This window comes from Nicotiana sylvestris, chromosome 7, assembly GCF_000393655.2.
Source record: "Nicotiana sylvestris chromosome 7, ASM39365v2, whole genome shotgun sequence".
Taxonomy (NCBI): Eukaryota; Viridiplantae; Streptophyta; class Magnoliopsida; order Solanales; family Solanaceae; genus Nicotiana; species Nicotiana sylvestris.
In genome coordinates this window covers 92,333,929-92,345,219 of record NC_091063.1, presented here as the reverse complement: position 1 = coordinate 92,345,219, position 11,291 = coordinate 92,333,929, and the positions used below count along the sequence as shown (strand labels likewise).

The window sequence follows — 11,291 nt, the reverse complement described above, 5'->3', positions numbered from 1 at the left end:
AGGGAAGTTATTGTTCTTGACTCACACCCGGCCTGGTATTTGCTTTAGTGTTCAACATTAGTCAGTTTATGTAGGCTTCCCGGCTTCCTCACATGATTGTTGCTCTTTATTTGCTTAGGTATCTCAAGGGTACTCCTGCCCTTGGCCTTTTTTACTCTAACTCTATTGATTTTTCTATCAAGGCTTATTCTGACAGTGATTGGGTATCTTGCCCTGACACTCGCAATTTTTTTTTTCTGATTTTTGCATTTTCTTGGGTAATAGTCTTGTTGGCTGGAAGGCGAAGAAACAACTTGTGATTTCTCTTTCTTCTGCTGAAGCTGAGTATAGAGCTGTTAGTAAGGTTGTTGCTGAATTGGTTTGGCTGTCCAGATTGTTGCATGGTCTTACTATTGATGTTTCATTTCCTATCTTTGTCTTCTATGACAATATGACAGCTATTTCACATTGTTAAAAATCACGTATTCCACAAGCACACTAAACATATTGAAGTGGATTATCACTTTATCCGGAGTAAATTTACTGAAGGATTTATCCAGTTGTCGCATGTTCCTACCTCTGGCCAACTGGCAGATGTATTCACCAAGCCACTACCTGGTGTCCTCCATCACTCTTTTCTTGGCAAGTTGAAGGTTGTTTCCCCCTCCAGCTTGAAGGGGGTGTTGGGCCACCAGTTTCCACCACTTTAGGCCTAAAGCAATATATTTAAGTTGGCCCGAATATTTATTTTATACTTAGCCCTTTTGTACTAGTTAGCCATTTTTCTTTGTTAATATGGCATAGTAGTTATTCATTTAGTGGTTAGCCAATTCTACACTGTATAGACAAGATATAAATAGAAGAGGCCACAACTGTTAATAGTTGACTGGTATTTTCATTTTCTCTCTTCGTTTGTTCTCTCTGATGAAGAACTCTCTAGAAAGCCCTAACCTCCATTAACGAGCTTCCCTTTCTGATCTATTTTCACGGGTTTGACAATCATACCCGCAATCACTTCTACCATCAACTGCCATAAGTATTAATTTTTGAATTGTGTTTGATCGATAACTTTTTTACATGTAAATTAAAAAAGATTCTAATATTTTGTGGATACAATATTTTATTATTGTGTTTATTATTAGGCACATGCATGTTGAGAATTTAATTTTTTTATTATGTAATATTTTGATCTAGAGAATAATTATTTGTATTTAATTCAAATATATTAATGTAAAAGCAAAGGAACTAAAGCGAAAGTCTAATGTGAGGCCTAAACTTTTAAAAGACCGTTGAACACTTGAACTAATGAAATTTTGGAGAAAGAAGGTGGGTAATGAAATCTTGGATCGAAAAAAGAAAGTGAATAAGAATTGTCATACCTCCTCTTTCTACCCCGGAAAGGGGTATATGAGAATTTTTCCAATTAAAGTGACAATAATCGAAACGGGATTATTTCTTCAAATTTAGAGTCGCAACTTGGGATGATTTATGATGTCCCAAGTCACCGGTTTAAAATCCCGAATCGAGGAAGTTGACTCTTATTTATGGTCTGCGAACACAGAAATCCGGGTAAGAAATTCTGTTAAACCGGGAGAAGGTGTTAGGCATTTTCGGGTTCCGTGGTTTTAGCACGGTCGCTCAACTATTATTATTGGCCTATTTATCTGATTTTAAAATATTTTTAAACCTATCTGCATTTTATTCCTTTTAAACCACTTTTAATAATCCAATTGTTATGCAACTAATTATTTGATTATACGTTGCGAATCATGTCACGGGAACCGTACCCACAATCCTCAACATGTCCATTTTATTAACAAAATTAAATTGGGGCCGGATCACATAAATGTACCCCCAGATTTTAAAAATTAAAGCATCACAACTACGTCACGGGAATCGTACCCATAGCTATGCTACTTTATTTAATTAACGCGCCTAAAGCAAACTACGAGAGTTCAAGGCATTTTTCTACATTAGTTAGGATATTGATGTGAGGGCCATAGACTAGGTGATTGGATGGCACACCTCAATTTTATTAAAGGGGAAAAGCATTTAACTACGGATGTTCATATTTAAAACTAATTCGAAATTAAGTATCACAACTACGTCACGGAAATCGTACCCGTAGCTATGACGATTTATTATAACACGCTTAAAGTAAACTACGAATAAGTAAGAAAAGTAAAGAAAACTAAAATAAACAAATAAATAAAAACTCATTTCATGCTCCATTCCCTTTAATTTCTCGTTTCATGTATTTAGACCAAGCCCAATCCTAAAGTATGTAAGTGAGTTAGATCCTAATGGACTCGATATTCCCCCACCCACAGTTCAGCAACCATCCAGACAAATATTATTCAACCAAAGAGAATAGGCATCTAGAACATATAAGCTACAGAAGGACACAAACAATAAAAATAAACGACAGATTCCAATATGACAAAAGCTTTCAAAATTCTGGCTAGACCGCCCCTCACTCTCACGTGTTCAGCAGCAAACATGATTCCCATTGCACACGAGGATTAGAAATGTCAAAATTTTGACCAAGAGCAAACCAAAGCTTTCATAAACAAAATAAGCTAGAACACAATTTTGGAGATAACTGAGAAGACTACAAATGCAACACATTCTGCAACCTTGGCCATACAATTTGAAACATGAAGCCTGGGCGCAAACATAGACATTTCTATAACACTTACTCATCTAGCTAAAGAGAGAAGAGACCAAGAATGTTAAAGAACCAATCCCAACAAATACCAATAATCTAGAACTAAAGAAAATGACAAAAAGATCTTTTAAACTTGAATAGGTAGGGATTAACTTAAAAAGGAATTAACTAATGTTGTCACTGACAAACAGGAAGAAAATATATGTTTCCTATCTTCTACCAACCTTAACACAACAGTGAAGATTTCAATTTCATTCAAACTTAGCCAGAGATGACCGATCACCAATAGATTGAGAATATTATATGCCAAATTTTATTATAACTCCACTATGAAGACACCAGACAAATCCAACAAAATCAATATGCATTGAAATTACTTGATTGACATATGAGAAAAGTTCAAAGCCACTGAGCACCTAAAGGCCAAATCAATATGTATTGCACGACTTCATTTGGCATCATTTTTTCCTTCAACTCATTAATCAAGAACCAAATTCTACCCCCTTAAGATTTGAAAAAGAAAACAAGAACAATTCTATTCAAAATGACAAACTAACAACCTACTTCAAGCTTTATCCTTAATGAGCTAAAAGATCCCAATAGTAATAACTCAATCTTGAGGCAGAACATAGCAAATACATGGAATTGATGTCAAATGGCTAATATTCGCATTCATTCTTTATCTTTTAACACAAAAAACTAGCCAGCAATTGTTCTGTAGATTCATGGCTTGGACTTGAAAAGCAGAAAATAGAACCAAACTAATCTAAACTTTGCTAACTGGCAGATTTAATCCAAGAAAAGAGAGCTTTACTATGTGATTGTCAATCAGTCATGGAGGAAAAACAGGGCAGGAGATTATGCAGATCCAAATCAAATTGAGACATCAGAGAGATCATGATTGAATGATGAATTAAGCATACACAAACTACTGGGATTGACTCGATTAAGATTCGAAGATTCGTACAGTTTTTAGAAACTAAACGAAGCTAGTCAAGTCAATAACAGACAAAGAACATCAGAGAACAATTTCAGAAACTCATTTTAACATATAAACTCAGCCAAACCAAGCAGAAATACTTGTGAAAATGGCAAACAAACACAGTATGACCAACAATCACAAAGATTTAGACAGTTCTAAACCAGCTGAACCCAAGCTCTCAATATATTTTTTAATCAAACGCCAAAGATAGACTAAAGGAGATTAGAAATGAACCTGATACTTGTGAAAATGGCAAACAAACACAGTATGACCAACAATCACAAAGATTTAGACAGTTCTAAACCAGCTGAACCCAAGCTCTCAATATATTTTTTAATCAAACGCCAAAGATAGACTAAAGGAGATTAGAAATGAACCTGAATCAGTAAACACTTCCAATTAACTTTGCTCGAACGTTAAAATACAAACGAAATCGAGAAGATAATATCAATCCAAACAGCAACTGGTTCGAGTAGAAATCATGAAGCCCGGACAGAAATTTGAAACAAGCACCAGGATTCAACACTCAACGCCAACACCAGCTTAACTTCAATCGAGCTCCATTTTTAGAACAAGGAATCAAGAGACAATATAAAATGCTGAAAAATCTTTTTTTGTGATTTTTCTTGAAATGAAAGTAAAACTCAAAAATGGAAACTCAGACTATACCGTTTGCTTTTTGTTTGTTTTTTTCTCAAATGTGCCAACAAAAATTGAAGAAAAAAAAAGCTGAAGAAAGCTTTAAGAACCCTAGCCCCCTTTTCTAAAAACGAATCCCCTTCTGCTTACCTCTCCCAAATTTCCGAAAAATCCCTCTAGTTATCAGGCAAACACCTGATGAATGAAGGGTTGGAATCAATCGAAATCGATCCCACACTCCCCATTCATCCAGCATATACCTTCTAGAGGCTTCCATCACGTGACAAAGGAGATGGGGATGAGAGAATCTGTTAGAAGCTATTACAAATATGGTGACGTGGTGAGATGGGGGGGGGGAGGTGAGGTGAGTTTGGATTCACTCGCTTGAATTTTGGCGAGTCTGGGAACGAATTTTGGGCGAAGATGATAATGAGCAGTGTTAAGCGCCGTTTGGGATTAGGTTTAGGGTTCTTGTGTATTGTTTGTATGTATATTTGGGTGAGTGAGGTGGGTTTGGGGCAGACGGGTTGCGGGTTAAGGGCTGGGGCGGTTTAAATGGTAATTGGGCTAGGGAAGCTGGGTCAAATTGAAATTCAGCCCAAATGAAACTAACCCCTTTACAATTCGTTTTCCTTTTTTTTATTTAAATTTTTTATTTAATGAAATCCTCAAATTAAAACCCTAAATTGTCTAAATTGTAAAATTAAACTAATTACCTAATCAAAATAATTATAAAAGTTACTTAGTCCTAAATTAAAAGGGAAAATCAATAAACTAAAAATTAAAAGGTGTAAAATGAGCTATTTTTGTGATTTTCATTTCTAATAAAAGAAATAATTACTAATTAATTCCAAAAAATATAAAAAAAACTAAATTCAATGCATGGTATTTTTTCATAATTTTTAATGGAAATTAAATATGCACAAAAATCTTATAAATGGCAAATAACTGGAAAAACTTTATTCCTTGAATTTATGGGAGCAATTCATACAGAGCAAAAATCACGTGCTCGCAGCTGCCCCTCTTTGCTCGGGAACACGAAGAATTTTCGGGTAAAGATAAAGTGAGCGGATACGAGCAATTTTTGCCCGTTTGAATACTCCGTGGGAAGCATTTTTTTGAAAGATCTGACCGAACCTTGCTTCCGAGGCTGCCTACATATCCTTGGCTATAAAGGAATTAGGTCAGTGTAGTTTGGAAAGTTTTGGTAGCTGGGTCTACTGGGAAGCTATGATTTTACTGTTGCTGCTGCTGTTACTGCTTGCCGAGCTCCTTATTACACCGAGGCAAAAATAAAAAGAAGTTAGGCTAAACTATGATCTATGAATTACAAGAATCCTATATACCATCTTCAAACTTGGTCTTGCTGCTTCTACAGTTTTGTTGTGTGTCTTGAACTGTTGACCTGTACTCTCGAGGCGAATTTTTTGTTGTTGCTGACGCGAATTGAATTCTGAAATGGGTTTCCTTGTTTTCCAGGTGGGTGCCTAATTTCCGACATTTGAACTTTATTCCTTTGTTTTCCAGGTGGGCGCCTGATTGCCAAAATTAAAACTGTATTCCCTTGTTCTCCAGGTGGGCGCCTGATTTCCAGAAACTTGAACTGTATTCCCTTGTTCTCCAGGTGGACGCCTGATTGGCGAAACTTGAAATGTATTCCCTTGTTCTCCAGGTGGACGCCTGATTACCAAAATTTGAACTGTATTCCCTTGTTCTCCAGGTGGGCGCCTAATTGCCAAAACTTGAACTATATTCCCTTGTTGTCCATGTGGGCACCTGATTGCCGAAAACTTGAACTGTATTCCCTTGTTCTCCAGGTGGACGCCTGATTACCAAAATTTGAACTGTATTCTCTTGTTCTCCAGGTGGGCGCCTGATTGCCAAAGCTTGAACTATATTCTCTTGTTATCCAGGTGGGTACCTGATTGCTGAAAAATTGAACCGTATTCTCTTGTTCTCCAGGTGGGCACCTGATTACCAAAAACTTGAACTGTATTCCCCTTTTCTCCAAGTGGGTGCCTGATTGCCAAAAATTTAACTGTATCCCCTTATTCTCCAGGTGGGCGCCTGATTGCCAAATTTTGAATTGTATTCCCTTGTTCTCCAAGTGGGCGCCTGATTGCCAAAACTTGAATTGTATTCCCTTGTTCTCCAGGTGGACACCTGATTACCGAAACTTGAATTGTATTCCCTTGTTCTCCAGGTGGGCACCTGATTGCCGAAACTTGAACTGTATTCCCTTGTTCTCCAGGTGGGCACCTGATTTCCAAAACTTGAATTGTATTCCCTTGTTCTCCATGTAGGTGCCTGATTGCCAAAACTTTAATTGTATTCCCTTGTTCTCCAAGTGGGCGCCAGATATTACAACAAAACAGACAAAACAAAAGAAACTTTTCTGCCCCAGTTTGGTATCTGGGCGCATCTGTGAGTGTTAATCGAATCATGTTACCCAAAATCTCTAAGAATTTAAAAGCTAAATTCCATTATCCAGGAGGGTCCTGAAAACTTCTAATTAAATATCATCTTAAGAGTGACAACTTTAAAGCTAAATCATATTTCCTAAAGGTAGAAATCACGCTAAATCTTGTTATCAATGAAGGTCTTAAAATTTAACTAGGTCTCATTATCCAGGAGGGCCCTGAAAACTTTCAATTAAATCCTATTATCCAAGCGGGTCCTGAGAATTTACGGTCGAACCTGTCCGATACATGCTTTCCTTACGGAGGGTTCCTCCGGAACAAACGAGATTTCCTGCCCTTATTTCAATCAAAGAAACCTTTATTAGTTTGAAAAATGTGGTGGTTAGTTTGTGGCAAACTTGCCGAAGGTGGCCCTTTTACTGCCGTGCTTTGCTTTGACTGGTTGCCTTGAAATGGCTAAGAATTGTTTGCCTTTCTGACTGAATTTCAACCACAGGACCCTAAATGACTCGAGTGCTCTACACTCAACCTGCTGTTTTACATTTCTGTCCTTTCTACCTGAACCTCTGTATCTTTCACAAAATTCCCAAGCCACTCGACCAATGGAACTTTCACTAACACCTTATTTTCCACTTTGCATCGTGCTATTTCTGGTATGTTTTGGCCACACTTTACTTTGTGCAATTGGAAGTTGGTAGTAAGCTTTGAAATCCTTTCTTACTTGCTTAAACAAGGCTGACATTGGAAAAACCTTAGAAAGATAAACCCAAAAGAAATGAAATGCAATGACTTAGGGGGTAAAGAAATAAAGAAGAAAAACTTGAGACAAGATGATTGTTTGAGGTAGAAAAGGAAAATGAACTTATCTGAGTAAGGCCAGCTGACACCAATGATCATGACATGCATTTCGGATTAATCAGCCTAACCTGTTCGACCAAACACCTCTCAGTTGTCATACTTTATGCCTCGGGATCTCCATAACCCAATTTCTTTGCCAAGTCACTAACCTTGTTTGGCTTGCGGTGCCCTGAAGGGTTTTCACCAACAAATCTCTCTCATTTGTTCATCTCTCAACTCATTGTCGCCTTACGGTGCCCGTGAAGATTTTCACCGATAAAACTCTTTCATTTTAATTTCTCTTATCTTTCCATCGCCCTACAGTGCCTGCGAGGGTTTTCACCAATAAGACTCTCTCATTTGTTCATTTTCCTTGTGCGGAACGGAGTGTTTCCCTTGATACAAATCGTAACTCTATCTCGCTTGACTTGACATTCTCAAATATTGGCCAGAAGGTCTTTCTTTAGACCGTAATGTGGGCTATTGGATGGGTTAGAAAGAAAAGATAAAGGCTCAAAACCACTTGAATGAGTTCACAATTACAACTTTTGGAATCAGATCTTTTACATAACCACAACTTCTGCCCCAGTTTCTTTGCCTGAGGGATTTTGAATTTTTATTTGGATGGGACCGAACCGTGAGGTTGCCTACGTATCCTTTAAAAGAAATAGGTCAAACGTAGTTCATGTCATAGGAATTGCTTGGATGTTGTTACTTTTCTCTTCTTTTTTTTCCTTTCTCTCTTTTCTTTTCTTTTTTTCTCTCTTTTTCCTTTCTTCCTTTCTCTTTCTTTTTTTTCTTTTCCATTCTTTTATTTCTCTTTTTCTCTTCTCGTTTCCTCTTTTCTTCTTTATTTACCTTTTGTGTCCGTGTTTCTGAACTTTGCTACTGATTCCAAAAGAGGGGTATGAAAGAAAATAAATAAGGCTCAAAGGGGTAACAAAGGATAAAGTGTTTAGATAGCAGAATAAAATACCTTCGTCATTCCAATCTTCAAAACATCCCAAGTACAAACAACAACTAGACAAACCAAAGAAATCATACATAATATCTTTTGGCTACATCAGAATTGACAGCCATATCTACATATTTCCCTTCTATATCTATTAAATATAATGCACCATTAGACAACACTCTTGTTACAATGAACGACCCCTGCCAATTTGGGGTGAACTTGCCTTTCGCTTCAGCCTGATGTGGAAGGATGCGTATCAATACTTGCTGACCCGCTTCAAATTTTCGGGGACGCACCTTCTTGTTGTATGCTTTTGCCATTCTCTTTTGATACAACTGGCCATGACACACTACTGCCAATCTTTTCTCGTCAATCAGACTCAATTGATCCAAACGGGTTTTGACCACTCATCATCATCAATTTCGGCTTCAGCAATAATTCGAAGGGATGGAATTTCAACTTCCGTGGGTATCACTGCTTCAGTGCCATATACCAACAAATAAGGAGTTGCACCTACTGATGTGCGAACAATAGTGCGATAACCCAACAAAGCAAAGGGCAACTTTTCATGCCATTGCCTGGAACCTTGCACGATTTTCCGAAGTATCTTCTTTATGTTCTTGTTGGCTGCCTCGACTGCTCCATTAGCCTTGGGGCAGTTTGGGGTGGAATTTCGATGCGTAATCTTAAACTGTTGACATACTTCTTTTATTAGATGACTGTTAAGATTAACACCATTATCTGTGATGATCACCTTTGGGATTTCGAACCGACAAATGATATTTCAATGAACAAAATCGACTACCTTCTTGGTCACAGATTTGAAAGTCTTAGCTTCAACCCACTTAGTGAAATAATCGATGGCCGCCAGAATGAACATGTGCCCGTTTGATGCCGCGGGCTCAATTGGTCCGATGACATCCATGCCCCAAGCGACAAAGGGCCACGATGCGGACATTGTATGCAACTCAGATGGTGGAGTATGAATCAAGTCTCCATGTACCTAGCATTGATGACATTTGCGCACAAAGCTAATGCAATCTCGTTCCATGGTGAGCCAATATTACCCTGCTCGAAGAATTTTCTTTGCCAGATCATACCCGCTCATATGTGGCTCGCAAACCCTGGAATGCACTTCCGTCATGATAGTCGTGGCTTGTTTAACATCTATGCACCTCAATAGCCTAAGATCTGGAGTTCTTTTGTACAAAACTCCCCTGCTCAAGAAAAATCCACTAGCCAAACGCCGAATTGTTCTCTTTTGATCACTTGGGGCTTGTATCGGATATACCCCCATCCTGATGTACTCCCTGATATCATGGAACCACGGTTCACCATCAAGTTCTTCCTCAACCACATTACAGTGGGCATACTGATCACGAACTTGAATATGCAGAGGGTCGACATAAGCTTTGTCCGGATGGTGCAACATTGATGCCAAGGTAGCTAAAGCATCGGCAACCTCATTATGGATCCTTGGAATATGCCTGAATTCTATTGATCAGAACTGTTGACAAAGATCATGCAAACATTGTTGATACAGTATGAGCTTTAAATCCAGAGTCTCCCATTCTCCTTGAATCTGGTGCACCAAAAGATCCAAGTCTCCCATGACCATGACTTCCTGAACTCCCATATCTACAGCTAACCTCAATCCCAAAATGCATGCCTCGTACTCAGCCATGTTATTGGTATAATAGAAATGAAGCTGAGCCGTAACAAGGTAGTGGTGCCCTGTTTCAGAAATAAGCACGGCCCCTATTCTGACACCTTTCATGTTAGCGGCTCCATCAAAGAAAAGTTTCCAACCTGGTTTTTCAACCTGATCCACCTCGTCAATATGCATCACCTCTTTATCAGGAAAATAAGTCCTTAATGGCTCATACTCTTCATACACTGGGTTCTCGGCCAAATGATTGGCCAATGCTTGGGCTTTCATCTCAGTCCGAGTCACATAGATAATGTTAAACTCTGTGAGCATAATCTACCACTTTGCAAGTCTTCCTGTGGGCATAGGCTTCTGAAAAATATACTTTAGAGGGTCCAAACAAGAAATGAGGTATGTAGTGTAGGACGACAGATAATGCTTCAACTTTTGTGCCACCCAAGTCAGGGCGCAACATGTCCTTTCAAGGGGAGTATACTTAACCTCATATGATGTGAACTTCTTGCTGAGATAATAGATGGCTTGCTCCTTTCTGCCGATGATGTCATGTTGACCCAGTACATAACCGAACGAATTGTCCACGACTGTCAAATAAAGAATTAAAGGCCTCCCAGGTTCCGGTGGGACCAACACAGGTGGGTTTGACAAGTACCCCTTGATCTTATCAAATGTCTCATGGCACTCATCAATCCATTTGACCGCAACATCCTTCTTTAACAACTTAAAGATGGGCTCACAAGTTGTTGTGAGTTGAGCAATAAACCTGCTGATGTAGTTCAAACGCCCGAGCAGACTCATCACCTTAGTCTTGTTCCTTGGAGGTGGCAATTCTTGGATAGCTTTGATCTTTGACGGGTCCAACTCAATGCCTCGACGACTGACTATGAATCCCAACAATTTTCCAGATGGAACACCAAATGCACACTTGGCAGGGTTAAACTTAAGATTGTACCTGCAGAGCCTTTGGAAAAACTTCCTCAAATCTGCGACATGGTCGTCCTGTTGCTTTGACTTAACAATCATATCATCCACATAAACCTCAATATCCTTGTGTATCATGCCATGGAACACAGTAGTCATCACCCTCATGTAAGTTGCCCCAGCGTTTTTCAAACCAAATGGCATTACCTGGTAGCAATAAGTTC

At 38.6% G+C, this 11,291-nt stretch overlaps 1 protein-coding gene across 1 annotated transcript; it reads right to left on the bottom strand.

Annotated features, from left to right (window-relative positions):
• Positions 1–9,543: 9,543 nt before the first annotated feature.
• On the bottom strand, positions 9,544–10,419 carry LOC138873435 (uncharacterized). Its single transcript, XM_070151908.1, has 2 exons — positions 10,011–10,419; positions 9,544–9,926 (listed from the first exon to the last, which is right to left on the bottom strand). The coding sequence occupies exons 1-2, from the start codon at positions 10,417–10,419 to the stop codon at positions 9,544–9,546; spliced, it is 792 nt and encodes a 263-aa protein (XP_070008009.1).
• Positions 10,420–11,291: the final 872 nt, after the last annotated feature.

Coding starts and splice junctions, on each gene's coding strand:
- LOC138873435 (XM_070151908.1), bottom strand. CDS start 10,419: ATGAAAGCCCAAGCATTGGCCAATCATTTGGCCGAGAACCCAGTGTAT. Junction 9,927..10,010: donor GCTCATACTGTATCAACAAT/GTTTGCATGATC, acceptor CCGATGCTTTAG/CTACCTTGGCATCAATGTTG.